Source organism: Sorex fumeus, unplaced genomic scaffold (genome assembly GCF_029834395.1).
Source record: "Sorex fumeus unplaced genomic scaffold, SorFum_2.1 ptg000098l, whole genome shotgun sequence".
Taxonomy (NCBI): Eukaryota; Metazoa; Chordata; class Mammalia; order Eulipotyphla; family Soricidae; genus Sorex; species Sorex fumeus.
The window spans coordinates 3,433,985-3,451,866 of NW_026606155.1; the positions used below are offsets into that span (position 1 = coordinate 3,433,985).

Below are 17,882 nucleotides of genomic sequence, written 5' to 3' on the forward strand. Positions count from 1 at the left end.
ACCCCAGCTAAAATCTCAAAATGCTCAGATAGAGAAGGGAGCACCAAATAAAGAGTGTTGGGAGGATCCTCCCAGGATGGGAGAAGCATGCTGAAAGTAGACTAGAGACCGAACATTATTGCCACTCAATGCCTCTTTTGCAAACCACAGCACCCAAAAGGAGAGAGAGAGCAAAAGGGAATGCCCTACCACAGAGGCAGGGTGGGATGGGTGGTGGGAGGGATGCTGGGATCCGTGGTGGTGGAGGATGGGCACTGGTGGAGGGATGGGTACTTGATCGTTGTATAACTGAAACCCAAGCACAAAAATTTGTAAGTCTATAACTGTACCTCGTGGTGTTTCACTAATAAAATAAAATAAAATCTCAAAATGTAAACAATGCCTAGTAACTGTCCAGAGACAAATCATACTTTTTTTTTTTTTGTATTTAAAGATAGGCTGTCTCCAGTATTCTGAATCCTCACTGTCACTGTCACTGTCCTCCCATTGTTCATCGATTTGCTCGAGCGGGCCCAGTAACGTCTCCATTGTGAGACTTGTTGTTACTGTGTTTGGCATACCGAATACGTCACGGGGAGCTTGCCAGGCTTTGCTGTGCGGGCGAGATACTCTTGGTAGCTTGCCGGACTCTCCAAGAGGGGCGGAGGAATCGAATTTGGGTCGGTCATTTTGGCTGCTTGCGAGGCAAATGCCCTACCCACTGTGCTATTGCTCCAGTCCCCTGAATCCTCAAGAGATTATAAATAGAAGTATCCATGTGTGTGTATATATATACATACATATATATATATACATATATATATGGTTATATATGTCAAAACAAGAAATGCCTCTAGAAGAGAAAGAAGTGATATTTGGCAAGATATTTTCTCCTTAGCCTTGTAAAACTCAGTCGATGAGTAGTTTTTCCAAGACCTATTATCCGCAGGCATCATATCGACTGTGTGTGAGCAGAAGAAAATAGTGGAAATAGAAGCTAAGGTCTGAACAGGAAGTCACAGGCGCATGGGGCGGTTCTGGAGTTACATTGAACAGCTGTAACAGCTAGAAGGAATCATCGCCCCATTTTACAGAAGGCAAAACTACTGCCTGGTTTTAAAAGGAAGCAAGGCTGGATAGCTCAAAGGGCTGGAGCACATGGTTCGTATGTGAGAGTCCCGGGTTCCACCCCCAGCACCTCACACACTCATTAGTTCCAATGGGAGTGACCTCCCACACCAAAACAACAACAACAAAATTTAAAAAACAAAAAAACAAAAAACACCAAAGCTGGGGCTAGAGAGATAATACAGGGGCTGAGGCACTTGTTTTGCACACAACCAACCAGGAGTTCTCTCCCCAGCACTGCAGATGGGCCCCTGAAACCCAACAAGACTGATCCCTGAGCACAGAGGCAGGAGTAATCCCTGAGCACTGCTGGGTATGGCCCCCAACAAAATAAGCAACCGAGGCTTTCTTTCTCCTTTTATAGTCTCCCTGGCGGAGACCACCAATATAACTTGGCCAGGACTGGTGCCAGCCACGAGCTCTGAGACAGGAGGCCTTGGCAGGCCACCTGATGTCAGAGGACCCCGGAAGTTACCGGAAACTCCGAAACGCAAAACGCATCTGTGTCCGGTTCTGATCTGCAGGCGCTAGGGCCGAGGTCTCTCTTTTTTCCTGAGCATCTTCTTCCCTCACTGAGGGTCTCCCTGCAGGCCAGCAAGGAGCAGTGGCCTCCAGACCTAGCTCTCTCCCACTGGGAAGTCCAGAAACTTGCTGGTTCTTGATCTGGACCGTGATAGGGCGCCCCCGACATTCCTACGAGGACTCGCAGAAGCCCCAGGTGTGATGATATTTGAAAGCAGATTCTCACAGTGGCTCCTGTATCTCGATGAGGTCTAAGACCCACAGAGAGGAGGAAGAGGGAGCCACATCCCAGCTCATCTCTCTCTGCATGAGTGACGCAGAGGCAGAAGCCATGGCCAGAAGGCGGGCCTGCAGCAGGAACAGGGCTGGCGACTCCCAGCCAGGGCCAGAACAGGGATGCAGGGGTGCAGGATTGCATCTCTGCCGTCTGGGCAACCTTGCCCGCGGAACTCAGTGTGGAAGGGAGTGCTGAGCGGTTCCTGAGAGACCCCCCCCCCAGTCCCCGCCACACATTCCTGTCTCATGCATGGTGCGTGGACAGACCCACTTCCCCTTTTGGGGGCTCACTCTGAACCAAGCGTGCAATAAACCTCTAAGGTCAAGAGGGTGGCTGGCAGGGAGCGGGGGGTTGGAGGGGGGGGAAGCAACTGACTTTCCCATGAGACATCTGAGTCAGAAATGACGCCTCCCCCCCCCAACCCCCACCCCCTCATCTGCTTCCCTACATTTAAAGAAAGAAACCAAACTGGTTTTCAGGAGCATCACGGGGTGAAACCAAGTCTCCCGGCTTTTCAGTACTTGCCGACCCCCAGTCAAGGGGGTTCAGGCAGGGACTGAGTCTTCCAGCCCCAGCTGCTCAGCCTAGAGCATGCTTGGGGGGCCGGGAATCTCGTGAGGGCATGAGTCTGGTGACCAGGTCGGGGGGCAGCTGGGAGTGCTGAGACTACACATTCCTGACAAGCTTCCGTGGAAGTTCAGCCACGTGGAGGCACGAGGCCGGGGCCAGGGACTGTCCACTCAGCCTGCAACCAGGCATAGCCCAGGGTGGTTTCTAAATAAACCAGTATCTGGGCCCCCCTTCCACACAGGTGACAGCAGCCCCCAGGGCCCCTGGTGTTCAGGATCTTTTTTCTGGGCATGGAACAGACAGCAAGGCAGTTACATGGGTTTGCACAGTGAGACTCGCCATTAAACTCACTATGGGGGAGGGAGGGGGGCGCAGAGCGATAGCACAGCGGGTAGGGCATTTGCCTTGCACACGGCCGACCCAGGTTCAATCCCCAGCATCCCATATGGTCCCCCGAGCACCGCCAGGAGTGATTCCTGAGTGCAGAGCCAGGAGGAACCCCTGAGCATCGCTGGGTGTATGCCAAGTCTCAGGAGACCCCCAGGTCAAGGTCCTAAATGGCACTGGAGGGTCCGGCCAGCACAAGGCGTGTGGGTCCACTGTGGCCAGTGGGTGCCAGGCGTCATGACCAGTCGGGAGCTTAGAAAGCTCCCACCTGCCCCATCCTGGAGAGTGCTCACCTGCCCACCCAGGAGACTGAGGGGGCCAGGTTGGGGGACTGAATGGAGATTAGGGTCCCCCAATGCCCGCCTCCTGCTGGTTGTCCATGGACGGCTGTCCTAACTGTGAGGAACAGCAACCATCAGTGCCACGCGTCACCCCTGAACCCCGATCTGGCAGTGGAGGCACTGACCACCTGTTCCTACAGCAGCAGCCCCAAGAGGGGATCCCATGGTGGGCAATTACAAAGAACCACGTGTCGGCTCCCCAGATGCCCACCTGTGCAACTCCCAAGGTGGGGTCGGAGGACATGGCCTTAGCTGTCCCCCTCCAGAGGCAGAACCTGGGGGCAGGGTCTGAGTTAGCGGGGACCTTGCTCCCCCTCCCCCCGGCCCTAGACACTGGCAGGCCAGGAGATCCCAGGGCTCAGCCGCACCACAGGCCTGCTTCTGGGGGTCTGAGAGGACACGAAGCTGGAGCTGCCACGCTGGACGACCCCCGAGTCCACAGACAGAGGGAAACTGAATCACACCCCTCTTCACCTGAGCTGGCATCCCAGGGACCGAGCCAACAATTTCACAGCTCCTCACGCCTCCGGGTGGTCTTGGCCCCAAGAACAAGGCCACACCGCATGGGGCCTGGGGGGCACTGGGGGTCCTCGCTCACCGCCTGAGGGGCCACAGCCAGGCCGCTCTGCCTGAGGACGTCCAGAGCCGGCATCTGCATCAGAGTGGGAAGCGGCTCAGGGGCGAGACTTGGGGGGTTGCTAGGCAGCACGTAAGGTGGGGAGGGGTGGGGGGTAGGGGGTCTGCAGCCAAGGCTCTCAGAGTCATAGTGGGTGGCTGAGAGATCTTCAGAAGCCACCAGGCTTCTGAGCGCGTCTTCTGGCTCCTTTATGCAGACATCACCAAGGATCCCATTCCAGAACATTCTACGCAAGGGACAGAAGTGGCATCCTGCCCATGCTGACCAAACTCAAGACCCTGGTGTGGGGACGGGCGGCACAAAGCCAGCACGATGCAGGTGTTAATCGCTCTAATTATCCCTGTTTCCCGCCACGTCCCGCTCCGTAAGACGGACAAGGCCCAGCATGTCCTGCTCCACAAAACGGACAAGGCCCAGACCATCTGACCGCCGCCCGGCTGGAGCCGTGTCTCAACAGACACTGAATAACCGGTGGCCCCAGGGGCCCCAGGGACACTCAGAGGTGGGACGCTCTGTCCGCCAGTGTCCAGGTGAGAGATAACATGCTAGGAAGAGGGGCATAGAGAGAGCAGGTCCGAGGTGAGGCCACTGTCCAGCTAGAAATGACCGTGATTGCTTTTCTCTGTGTCCACAGGGCCCCGTTCCACTGGTGGGCAAAGCAAACTCTGGGGTTCCCCCATCCTTGGAGCTTTCACACAGGTTCCCATGCCACTCAGCACACGCATCACCCCCCACTTCTGGCTAAGGAGGTCTCAGTCCTGCCAGCGGGCCCCCATCCCAGGTTAGATGGACTCGCTCGGGAATGGATGGTCCACGTTCACAGGGGCTTAGCTGCTTCTTCAGGACCCAAATGCCCTTCTCCAAAGGGAGGGATTCTGGTGGCCGAGAGGACAGACGCAGGGGAGCTTCAGGCCCTCCATAAACAACGCATTGAGCATCTGCATCCCTCCCACCTGGGGCCAGGGCCAGCCTCACAGCCCAGAGCAGTTCCCTGAGCATCTGCATCCTGCCCATCTGGGGACCAGGGGCAACCTCAAAGCCCAAAATAGTTCCCTGAGCATCTGCATCCTGCTCACCTTGGAACCAGGGCCAGCCTGTGTCACAATCTGGTGCAGTTCCCTGAGCATCTGCATCCTGCCCACCTGGGGGCCAGGACCAGCCTCACAGCCCAGAGCAGTTCCCTGAGCATCTGCATCCCGCCCACTTGGGGGCCAGGGCCAGCCTCACAGCCCAGAGCAGTTCCCTGGGCATCTGCATCCCGCCCACCTGGGGGCCAGGGCCAGCCTCACAGCCCAGAGCAGTTCCCTGAGCATCTGCATCCTGCCCACCTGGGAAGCAGGGCCAGCCTGTGTCACAGCCTGGTGCACTTCCCTAAGCATCTGCATCCCGCCCACCTGGGGGCCAGGACCAGCCTCACAGCCCGGAGCAGTTCCCTGAGCTTTCCCGACTTCCCAACCCACTCCCTGGCCAAGGGTTTCCATTTCCGGGTGCCCCTGGTGCGAGCACCAGGTCCACCCATTCACTCCAAAGGCGAGAAACCAAGATGACAGGATGTACCAGCCACGGGGTGGAAACGCCAGGCACTGCGCAGGGAGAGCCAAACCTCAGAGCTTTCGGATCCAGCACCCCCTTGGTGCCCATCTCCCACAGGCCAGCCAGCGTGGAAACCAGCACCGAGCTCGGCCCACAGAACGCAGGACCCAAGCAGTTTCCAATCCTCCCGCTGCCGGCAGCCCCCACACACGCCCCAGAATGTTCCCCGCAACGGAGCCCAGACTGCCCATGACATAAGAGACTCCACATTCTCGCCAGGTCGCCCAAAGGAGCCAGCATAGGACATCCAGAGTGCCCCCGAGAGCCAGCAACAGTTCCCCCTCCTGAGAAGGACACCCACGGAGACAGCGCCTGGCAGCTGCCGAGGGGAGCCGGGACCCTGACATGGCGGGTGCCCTCTGCCCACACTGTGGGAATTGCTGCCTCAGGAGCTCCAGAGAATGGGTACAAAGAACCAAAGAGCACCGAAACAAAGACATCCGCCCTGCGAGTCAAACCCGGGAGACGCAAGTGACACTTGGCAGTGAGGAGTCAGGTGAGACCCACACAGTGAAGTTACAGAATAAAACACTCCTGAACAATGACCTTTCCCATTGCTGCCTCGAGGAAGTCTCAGAGCAGAGCTGATCGGCCGATGCCCCTGGGCACTCTGGCCCCTATAGCTGCACATCACGCTTCGACTGTGAGGGTCCCGCACACGCCTACTCCAGGCCAGACCCTGGGAGGTGGGGGCAAGCTGAGGAGGTGGGGGTGTCTCGTTCTTACCGGGATCTGTACAGTTCTTGGCTGGCTCAGTCTCATTCACTGGCGCCAGTAATTTTCGGTTTCGCCACGTGTCTGGCAGGGCATGCTGGCTGGCAGAGGCTGTCTTGTGGCCTGGGTTGGAAAATAAGTCACAGGTGCCATGAGGTCGGGCTAGTGCCTGCCTTCCCTTCCCCTCCCGTGACCTTCCGTGCCTGGATCTAGCTTTGAGCCAGTGACCCCCGTCGGGGGGACCAACACCGTGACTGGCTGGGCCAGGGCACCTGTTCCCAACAGGAAAATTAGATCCAGCGGTTTTCAGTGCCACGTGGCTCTATCTGACCATTCTGGCGATCTGACCGCCACCGCCTCTGGGGAGTCAACAGTGAGTATCCATCATGCCCCAGTGGCCAAGGTCTCACCCAGGCAGGAACAACCCCTGGAGCAGAAGTCTGCTTGTCTGCAGGTAGGGAAGGTGGGCAGGATCTGGCCCTGGGGCTGCTGGACCTGAACTATGCTCAGGATCACCTGAGGATCTTGTGAAAGTGAGGTGGCTTTAGGGGCCAGAGCAAGGACTGTGGGTAGGGTACCTGCTTTGCACACCAATGACCCAGGTTCACTCCCTAGCACCCCAGAGGGTCCCTTGAGGCTTTCAAAGAGTATCCCACAGCACAGAGCCAGGAGCAAGCTCTGAGCATCGCTGGGTGTGAGGTAAAAACAAACAAAATCACAAAGCTCTGGATTCAGGTCTGAGCTAGGATGCGGATTCTGCATTAACAAGGTGATGCCCCATGCTAGGGGGTCCGAGGACAGACTGAGTCAGAAGGGAGATTGTTGGGGTGGGGGTCTGGAATCAAAAGTGAACCCCTTTAAGGCACTTCCTGATCCAGCAAATAAAACTGATTCTCACCTGGACACCTTTAAAGTATTCATTTACCTCTCGAGATGCACGCACTGCCAGAGCTGGGTAATAATATCTCTTCCAAACTGCTGACACCCCAGAGCCCCTAAGCATTTTGTTATTTCTGGTGTGTAATTGAAGTGTGTGTGTGGTGATGGTGGTGTGGAGGGGAGACACACCCGCTTGTCCAGTGGTAAAGCACCTGACATTAAAGTGTTCAAATAACCTTTCTGGGTTCCCGTTGAAAAGGGCCTCTCTTTAACCTTATGTTCTCAGATCACAACGTGGGGACTTTGAACGGCGTGCCTTTTAAGTTTCCTCAAATTCCATCTGACTTTCACCCAACACTCAGACCTCTCTAAATGCTCCCTCTCCGATGGCTGGGAAGGTTCCATGCATTGCATGGCTAGACCGTCTGCAGGCTCTTCCATAAATACCAAATACCAGAGTGAAAGGGCCAGAGCATCAACTAAAGTGGAAAGTCAGTCAGCTCAGTGTTTTCTCAAGACTCCACAAGGGCTGAGAGCACCCCCAACACATGTTCCCCACCCCGCCCCCCAAGTTTCTTCTCTCCGTTCCAATGGACGAATACTAAGCTGTCCCAAATATGGATGGAGTGTGGACCCCAGCCCTCTGCCCCTCTGGGCGTTAACAAGTGGAGGCAAGCGATGCTGACATGTAGGGCGACCTTCCCCGTGGACACAGAGAGCCCCTAGCAGCCCTGCGTTTCGAGAGGGAGGTCAGGACACCCCGCAGGGACCCCGGGGGTCTTGGAGCAGGGACTGGGGAGCAGTTCCTGGCTCCCGAGGCTGGGTTTTCCAGGCACGCGGAGCACAAGCGCGCTTTGGGCTCCGCCAAAGAGCCAAGGGGGCCCTCCCTTGCTCCACAAGAATCCGCACTCGGACCCGGGCCCGCCGCTGCCCACTCCCCCGCGCACTCCGGGGACAGAACTCTGGCACCGCGGGGCCGGCGTGCCGGCTCTCGCCCTTAGTAACAGACCCGCAGCCGCGTCCTGAGCCCCCGGGGGACCCCCGCGCTGCTCCGGGGAGCGCGCGCCGCAGCCCAGCGCGCGGGCATCAATCAGGCCTCCTGGGCTCACCTGCACGGCGGGAAGAGGGGGTGGGGGGGGACTGGACGCACCCCCCGGGGACCCGCCTGGCGGGGCGGGAAGGGGAGACACCTCTCGGGGCTACCCGGCGGCTTCCCAGCCCGAGCCCCCGACCCCCTCCCTCCCCACCCCAACTCCCAGGGGCGCCCTCACCCCGGCACCTACCCAAGCTTCCCCAAAGGCCGGACGCACAGCACAGCAGGGCCAGCACGGCGCACACGAAGCCCACTTGCTGCGGCAGCATCTCTCGCCTCCTGCGAACTTTGCGTGGCCGGAGGGGCCCGCGGGGCGCCATCCCGGAGCGCCGGGGCTGGAGCGGCGGGCGCGGGGCTGGAGCGGCGCGGGGGGACTCCGGGGCTGCGGGGTGCGGGCGCGCGGCGCGGCCGGGGCTCAGAGTCCCGCGCGCGGCGTGCGCGCTCCGCGCTCCATGGCTCGGTGGCGAGGCGGCGGCGGCGACGGCGGCGGGGGCGGGGGCGAGGGCGCCGGCACGGGGGCGCGGGCCGCTCTCGGGGCTGGCGCAGTCCCGGCGCTGCAGCCGCTACCTGCCCGCCGTGCCCAGCTCGCGCGCGGGGGGCCACTCAGCGCGCCCCTGCGCCCTGCACCGCGGCTCCCACCCCGAGCATCCTCTCCCGGCTCCAAGTTTGGCGGCGGCGGCTGGAGAGACCGGCTGGACGCGAGGGCACCGGGGGAATCCTCGCCTGGACGTGGGCCCTGCCGGTGGGGCGGCGTGGGGGGGGGGAGGCCCGAGCCGTGGCCGGGAACTTTCTCTCCGGCTGCCAGCGCCTGCGTCTGCGAGCCCGTGGCGCCTCCCGCCCGCCGCTCTCGCCTCCCTCCACCTCCGCTCCCGCCCGCTCTCCCTCCTCCCCAGCACGTGGACGCCTCCCCGGGGGCGCACCCGCCCGTGCGCGCCTCCCCGCCTCTCCGCGCCGGGAGGCTCAGCGAGTGACCAATATATAATCGGCCGCCTTCTCCCCGGTGCTCGCCCTCCTCCCCGGCCGAGAGCGGGGCCGCTTACGGCGCCGTGGGGGGCTCCGCGCTGCTGCAGCGGGTCCCCGCGACCCTCGAGGCGACCTGCGATCCACCCCCTCCCCAGACGCGCACACCCTCCTCCTCCTTCTCCTCCTCCTCCGCCCGATGCCCGAGATGCACGGGCAGATTAATTGCTCCAGCCCAGCTCACAAGCAGTCTTGCACCGAGCCTGCAGCCCTGCCGGGACCCGCTGTTTTGGGGGCTGGGGAGGGGGAGTGGGGGGCGCGCGATGGGGGCGCCCCCAAGCCGACCCGCGCGGGCAGAGCGAGCAGCACGCGCGTCCCGCCGCCCCAGAGTTGGGCTTTTGATGTTCGGGGAATCTTTTCCGCTTCGCTGGGCTTTCTGGGTTGGCCTGGGTTGTTTGTGATGTTTTTTTGTTTTGTTTTGTTTTGTTTTTAAGCTCCCTCCTTGGCCCAAGTCTGATCGCCAGAAGAAACCGCTTTTAAGGAAGGGAGCATTTATTTCAGAGGAAGGCAGCCGGCAGGTGGTGGGGTACTCCGTGGGAACTGGAGCCCAGTCGATTTGTGACGCCCCCCTCCCAACACACACACACACACACACACACACACACACACACACACACACACCACTCCCGCACTAACTTTCTTCCCAGGGTGTTCCATCACACATCTCCTTAGGACCTACCTGCTAAGGGTTAAGTACATTTAAAAATCCCCTTTGGAACAAAGCCAAGACTGTGTCATTAAATAAATACATACACACTGGGTGCAGTGACCTGGGCCAAACATCAGTCAGAAAACAAAGCCATAACCACCCCCCCAAAAAAAAAGTGTCAGATCCAGAGTCTGCTTTCAAGGAACCCCTAAATCACAGGGTGGCCAGACCCCCCGCTGCTCACAGCAGGTTCTGCAGGCAGAGTTCTGAGAGTCCAGAGCTTGCATTGTTCCTGCCAGAGGGCCCCTGTCACTGCAGTATTGCCTGGGAGCTCGCCAGAAATGCCAACTCAGAGGTTTCAGCCCAGACCTCCCTCCCCTTCCCAATGTTCGCTTTCAATAAGACCCCTGGAGCTTGGTGGGCACATTCAAGTGTGGGAAGCCCTGCCCCTTCATCTGTGCCCAGGCCTAAAGGCAGTGCCAACTGCCAAGGTTCTCCTCAGGCTGAGTAAGCAGGTATCACCATGCTGGTGTTTGCCTGGTGTACAGCTTAGAGGTACCTAGGGCCAGGGGAGGGAGAAGGTACACTAATTATTTTCTGCAGAGGCATTTCAGTACCCACAAAGATACTAAAGGCATGAATGCAAGACTAATTGCAGTGCAAAGCCTCAAGGGAATGAAAGGGAAGAGGCAGGGGTTGGCCTTGGGCAGAGCAGCCCACGATTCTGCTGTCTGCAACAACGCCTTTCCACCGAGGCTCATGTGGATGGCCCCTACACGCACGTCTGGCGGCCCGGAAAGGGCCCTTTGCATTCTTTGATAGTTTTCTTCCATTGCCTAGGCTGAGGAACTTGTCTTTATCAATAGCAAAGATAGAGTTTCATGCCATGGGGTTCAATGATCACTTGGCATTAAATTCAAGACAAAGAAAAATGTTCGGGTGTAAATATGCCGCAAATACGTCTGTGCCTAGGATGGAATCACGGTGATCTGGTTAAAGCCACACTGATGATCACGATGGTGTCTCGTGATTAGGATATTATCTCTCCTCAAACCAAGTGGTTCAGGGACTTGGAGAGAGAGGACGGGCTTAGGGTGCTTGCCTGGCATGCAGCTGACACCAGCTCAATTCTTGAGCATCACTGGAAGTGATCTCTGAGCCCTGAGTCAGGAGTATTCCCTGAGCACTTCCAGGAGTGATCCCTGAGCACAGAGTCAGGAGTAGCCCCTGAGCACTGCCAGGAGTGATCCCAGAGCACCAAGTCAGGAGTATTCCCTGAGCACTGCCAGGAGTGATCCCTGAGCACCGAATCAGGAGTATCCCCTGAGCACTGCCAGGAGTGATCCCAGAGCACCAAGTCAGGAGTATCCCCTGAGCACTGCCAGGAGTGATTCCTGAGCACCGAGTCAGGAGTAGCCCCTGAGCACTGCCAGTAGTGATCCCTGAGCACCGAGTCAGGAGTGTCCCTTGAGCACTTCCAGGAGTGATCCCAGAGCACCGAGTCAGGAGTAGCCCCTGAGCACTGCCAGGAGTGATTCCTGAGCACCGAGTCAGGAGTAGCCCCTGAGCACTGCCAGGAGGGATCCCTGAGCACTGAGTCAGGAGTAACTCCTGAGTACTGTCTGGTTTAGCCCCTACACCTCTCCCGTCCCTAATAAAACAATTGTTTGCGGAACTCCCGGCTGGTGAAGAGCCGTGAATTCTAAATGTGCACAAGGACCATGAGGTGTGTGTCTTTAAACCCGGCCAGCTCTGGAGGGGAACTTTTCTCCCCTTCACCGCCTCTGCCTGCTTCCAGCTCCTGGTTAGAGCTCTCAGAATCCTCGCACACACACAATGGAGGCCTTTTATTTGACAGCTAAAAAAGCAATTCATTTGAAATTGTACCTTTTGCTTCATTTAAAAAGCGCCCATTACCAAGAGCCCGGCTGGGCCGCAGCTCTCCATGCCTGTAGGAGAGAGAGCGGGTCCTGTGCACCTCTGGAACCCCTCACACTGTGTTCTTGTCAGCAGGGCCAGCGGGACCAAGCATGGAGCCTTTCTGGATTTCTCCCGAGCGCTGCTGTGACTCGCTGTCACGGGATTCCCTTCAGCCAGCGTGTTTTCCGCTGATGTGACAGATGGGGCTGCTGTTCACGCGAGCCCTATAGTCTCATCTATATTGTTCCCTCTCGCCTGACACAGAGCAGATCACCCGTGTAATTGGGCTTCTCGCCGTCTCTGTGATGGGCAGGCATCTGGATGACTTTAGCCGCGCCCACCAGCACAGCCCTTCTCCAACTTGGACATGAGATGGGACCCCCTAGAGGGCTTGCGCAAACTCCACCTGCAGGGCTGGGAAGGCAGCATGAGGCGCTGGAGCTCGGCCTGGCGTGCTCATGGCCAGGCGGTCCCCTGACGCTGCGTTCTCCCGACCCCCAAAGCAGTGCCAGGCACGCCCCAGAGCCTGCAGTACTACTGGGTCCCAGCACCAAACCACCAGGACCACACCTGACTGAGCATCTCTGGAGTCAACCCCAGGACCCCAGGCTCTACCCAGAAGCTGCCTTCAACAGACACACACACACACACACACACACACACACACACACACACACACACAATGTCTGAGCCTCATTCCAGGGTTTCAGCCTTGGAAGGTCTAGGGCGGGGCCTGAGAATGGGTATTTATAACAAGTTCCGAGTTCGATTCCTCCGCCCCTCTCGGAGAGCCCGGCAAGCTACTGAGAGTATTCGATATGCCAGACACAGTAACAACAAAGTCTCCAATGGAGACGTTACTGGGCCCGCTCGAGCAAATCGACGATCAATGGGAGGGCCTTTACTTACTTTACTTTACTCTGGGGGATACAGATGCCACTGGCCTAGGGACCCCACTCAGAGAGCCAGGGGATGAGGGTTACACCCTGCAAAGCAACAGGAGAACAACAAACATTTCCTGTAGGGTGATGGAATAAAGCAGCCTCAGATAGGCCACGTTGAGGAATATTCTGGATTAGTTGGGCATATGGAGTCTTTTGAGCAGACAGCAAAATGCTCTCTGGCCTTCCCAGGCTTGTCAAAGCAGGACTGACAGTCACAGCGATGTCCTCTGTGACCTTTTAACAAGGAAGACAGATGTTAATCTCTGGAGATCACTTCCAACGGTCCTTATCAGCCCCGGGCGAGCCCCAGTGGGATGCCCTCAGCAACGCTAGAACCTCCTCTCGGTCAGGGGCCTCTGCTTTGTGCTTGCCTTCCCACACGATCACCCCAAGAAGCTCAAAGTGTTTTTATTTATTTTATTTTCCTGCTCCTCTGCCCCTCTCGGAGAGCCCGGCAAACTACTGAGAGTATCTCACCTGCATGGCAAAGCCTGGCAAGCTCTCCGTGACATATTCAATATGCCAAACACAGTAACATGGAGTCTCACAATGGAGACATTACTGGGCCCGCTTGAGCAAATCGATGAACAATGGAAGGACAGTGCAGTGCAGTGCTTCCCTAAAAGTAGATTTTTACACACACACACACACACGTGTGTGTGTGTATGGGGGCCATGGCCAGCATAGACTGGGATGGAACCCAGGGCATCCCACAAGCTCGACACAAGCTCTACACTGTAGCTGTCTTTCTGCCCCTCTTACCGGCTCTTTCAGGGTGCGACAGGCACCCAAGTTCAAGCCAAACCTTGGGGTCACTGCATGCCTGAACCACACGCATGTGAATACGGGTCTCGGGCTCTTCTCTCAGCCGCTTGTCTCATGCTAACCTAATTGGGGAATTCTTCAACTTTCTCCCCCACCCCCCACTCCCACTCCCCGTTCGCCTTTTAGCTGAGCAGTGAACACAGGCGAGCGCTGCGAGAAATGCCTCCAACTTCCTAGCGCGTCTGATTGACTCCAAGTGCCTTTTCGGTTGTTGCACATCCAAAACCCCCCCTTTTTTTCCTTTCCTTTTCTTTTTTTTTTTCTCCCACTTTTTGGGTCACACCTGGCGATGCTCTGGGGTTCCTCCTGGCTCTGCACTCAGGAATTAACTCCTGGAGGTGCTCCGGGGACCCTATGGGAAGCCGGGGATTGAACTCGGGTCAACTGTGTACAAGGCAAACACCCTCCCCGCTGTGCTATCGCCCTGACCCACCCCACCCCCACATTCAGTTACGTGACCCCCAGGAAGCTGTGACCCACAGTTGGTGAGGCCGGGTTCTGACCCTCCAGAGAGCAGCGCGAGAATTTCCTGCCCCACACTCAGGGTCACCCCAAGGCTCGTCCCTGACTTCAGCCGCCGTGTCCAGCGCCGGGAGGAGTTCGCTCCAGCAACCGAACACTCACGCCTGGGTCTGGCGTCCCCACAGCTCCTCCAGGACAACCGAACAAAGCCAGTGACCCCCACACACCACAGGGGGCCCAGGGATGTGTAGGGTCCAGTGTTCTTCATCTCCAGCAGCAGCTGTGACAGCCCCAAGGACAGCCTCCCCAGGGCCAGCTCTGCCCTCTGCCAGACTTCCCTCTGTCCGCCCCCAGAGAGTCCACCCGGCATGTCCACAAAAGCGCTGCTGTCCTTGTGACGGGGTGCGGTCTGGTCCCTCCGTGGCCTTGGCACCTTATCTGCTGCTCGGAACACAGTGCTCAGCACGTTAGGTGCCTGGGGAGAAAAAAAGGAAAAAAAAAACTCCACAGCAGCACATGGCTGTTTGAAGGAAATCAAGAACGCTAGGCCCTGCTTTGAGGGGCCACAGAACAGAGTGAGCACTGTTCCTGATGGCCAGTGTGTGCTCACGAATTCTCTCTGCCCAATGTCCCTCCTCCCCAGGATGAGAGGCGTCCCAGGACCCCTGGTCTTCTTCTGCACCCCTCTGTCCTGGCGAGCACCCCTGCCCTCCGGGAGCCCACATCGGAGGTTGGTCCATCAGGAGGTGTCGCTAAACTCTGGAATTCTGGTCTCACTCTGTCTCCCTGCCTCTCTCCACGCCCTCATCCATGGTCGCTGAGGATCCTATGTGTCCTCTTTTGCCAGGCACGCAACAGGCCCCATTTCTTCCTGGCTTGCAGCACCTGTCCAGCCAAGGGCCACACCCCAGTCTTCCCCTCCCACCCTGTCTGTGGCCCATTCCTCGCTGGAAGCCTCAGCAATGCCCGGCAACTCTCAGGAGACAAGGCCGCCTGCAGCAAAGATGCCAGGTATAATTGAAACGCAAGCACAAAAATTTGTAAGTCTACAACTGTACCTCATGATGTCTCACTAATAAAAATAAAAATTAAAAAACAAAAGATGCCAGGGATCTGACGCTTTGGACATACAGCAGCCAGGCGTGGTGTCCTCTGGACTGCCCCCAGAGCCAGGGTCCAGCCCCTCTTTCCTCATTCCCACTTTCTGTTCGAGAGTTGCACCGCCCAAACCCCTCTCACGTGCTGTCCCATTCTCGGAGACCACCTCGCTTTGTTTGCTGCGACCCAAAGCCTCCCCGTGCCACCAGCAGGTCCCCTCGGCCCCATGACCCCCACGAGTGTGTAGGGGAAGAGTCCTCTCGGCCCAGTGTGACGTATCCAGACGTGGGGTCCAGGGAGCCAGCAGGTCAGGAGGGCCGAGTCTCGTGAATGGGGCGAGTGTCCTGCTCCGAGAGGCCCGGGGCATTCCCTCACCCCCTCTGTCATGTGAGGCCGCAGAGCAGCAGCCGGGACCTGGGACCTGCCAGCCACCCTGCCCGCCCTCACTGTGACCACGGCTTCCGGCTGGAACTGTGAGAAACGTGTGAATCCTCCCCAAGCCGCAATCTCGGAACTTCTTGTTAGAGCAGCGCTGAGGATTTAAGGCACGGGCTGGCTCTTCCTCCACTCCCCATCAGAGAAGCCCCTGATAGCCCCCCCCTGGAGATGGGAAGGAGGCCCCTTCTCTGGGCCTGTAGGGTACCTCCAAGAAGCACCCCTCATGCTGCACTGTCATAGCCTGTTCGTATACTCACCGGCCACATTCTAGCCACACTCATGAGGAACGCGCATTGCTGGTCATCTTACAGGGGGTCCCAGGCTTGGGCCGCCCTGTGGCTCTGACATCCCTGGTGGTGGCAGCGACCTCCAGCTGGCCAGGGCTGACCCACTGCTGTGCCTGGTTTGCTGTGGGCAGGAAAGAGAAGGATCATCCATGAGCCCACTCCCTGCGTGGCCCCTGGCTCTTCTCTGGACATGGGTGGAGACTGAGAGACTCAACCACCCCCCACTCTCCACCATGAGGGCTGCAAACACCCAGCCAAGCAATGGGAAGAAAAAACAGAAAAAAAAAACTGAGAATTCTGCTGCTGTGGGAGCAGAGGAAGGCAGCAGGGGGCAGCTGGCTGCCAGCCATGCCCCTGGGAGGATCGTGACCAGAGGAGACCAAAGCACGGGTCTTAGACGCTCTCCTCCCCGACACTAGCTCACGACTCTGAGCTTCCCGCAAGGAGTGCCTCCAGTGGCTCTTTTTTTGTTTGTTTTGTTTTCTTTTTTGGGTCACACCTGGTGATGCTCAGGGGTTACTCCTGGCTCTGCACTCAGGAATCACTCCTGGCGGTTCTCAGGGGAACATATGAGATGCTGGGAATTGAACCTGGGTCGGCCACATGCAAGGCAAACACCCTCCCTGCTGTGCTATCGCTCCGGCTCCGCCCCCCCCCCCCCAACAGTGGCTCTTACAGTGGAGAGAGAAAAGGCTGATGAGGGAAGGAGGTGGGGAGACTCCGGCAAGGGGCCCCTTGTAGCCCCCTGCTACTCTGTCTCTGGGTTGCTGCCTCTCGGCACAAAAGCTAGATTTGTTCCAGGGTTAGGCCCCAGATAACGGCTGTAGCTAGGGAAGGGTAGAAGCTGATTGGCAGAATGTAGGGTTTAGCCCACTTAAATAAATAAAGGGCCGGAGCGATAGCACAGCAGTAGGCCTTTTGCCTTGCAAGCCGCCTGCCCGGCTGAGCCAGGTTTGATTCCTCTGCCCCTCTCGAAGAGCCCGGCAAGCTACTGAGAGTATCTTGCCCACATGGCAGAGCCTGGCAAGCTACCCGTGACGTATTCGATATGCCAAACACAGTAACAACAAGTCTCACAATGGAGACGTTACTGGGTCCACTCGAGCAAATCGATGAACAACGGGAGGACAGTGCTACAATGCTACAGTGCTAGGCCCCAGCAGGCATAGGGGAGAGCCACGTGCAACTTCCTTGGCATGTGGTGCCAGCGTGCCAAGGGCCCTGATCCTGAGTCAGCAGGGTAGGGTGTGGGGGGGACATGCGGACCCCGAGGGGAGGTGTCTGACCTAGACTTGCTGGTTTCGTGACTCTCACATGCCACATGGGAACGAGCCACGTGGCTGTGGGCACACGGAGCCTGCGGTGAGGCCCGGCTGAGGGTCCAGGGGCCAAGGAAGCAGCCTGGTGAGTGATGCCTGCCAAGTAGGGGCACCCACGAAAGTAGACAATAGACCGAACACGATGGTCACTCGATACCTCTATTGCAAACCACAATACCCAAAAGGAGAGAGAACAAAAAAGGGAATGCCCTGCCACAGAGGCGGGGTGGGGTGGGGGGGGGGAATGGGGTGTGGGGGTGGGAGGGCTCCTGGGATCATTGCTGGTGGAGTTCGGGCACTGGTGGAGCGATGGTGTTTCGATCATTGTATGACTGAAACACAAGCACCAAAGTTTGTAAATCTGTAACTGTACCTCATGGTGATTCACTAATCACTGTCCTCCCGTTGTTCATCGAGTTGCTCGAGCGGGCGCCAGTAAAGTCTCCATTCATCCCTAACACGTGCTAGTGTAGCCTGATGGCATATTGGGGGCTCTTTCAGGGTCAAGGGAATGAGGACCATCATTACTGTTTTCGGCATAGTGTACTCGGATTCACTAATAATAATTAAAAAAAAATCTACAGGCACCCAGAAGGCCTTGCTGGGAGCCAGGCTGCATTCTAAGCCCTGCTGACTGATGGACCCTTTTAGTCTACCCCCAAAGTGAGATCGGGGCCATTGTCTACCCAGTTCATAGACAAAGGAGCTCAAGGTGTTGAGTGGGTAAGGAACTTCTCCAAAGTCACACAGCTCAGACGGGACCAAGCTGGGATGCGAACCCAGGCAGTCTGGGTCCCGGA

At 57.8% G+C, this 17,882-nt stretch overlaps 1 protein-coding gene across 2 annotated transcripts in view; it reads right to left on the reverse strand.

Annotated features, from left to right (window-relative positions):
- The window catches only part of SLC24A4 (solute carrier family 24 member 4), a 139,981-nt gene extending 131,508 nt beyond the window's left edge, over positions 1-8,473 (reverse strand). For both annotated transcript variants that reach the window (XM_056134449.1, XM_056134448.1), the window contains exons 1-2: positions 8,311-8,473; positions 6,161-6,271 (exon numbers count right to left, since the gene is read on the reverse strand). In XM_056134449.1, the coding sequence (XP_055990424.1) occupies positions 6,161-6,271; positions 8,311-8,440 (241 nt within the window). In that variant the 5' untranslated portion in view covers positions 8,441-8,473. The remainder of the gene's footprint in view (positions 1-6,160; positions 6,272-8,310) is intronic.
- Between the last annotated feature and the right edge of the window lie 9,409 nt (positions 8,474-17,882).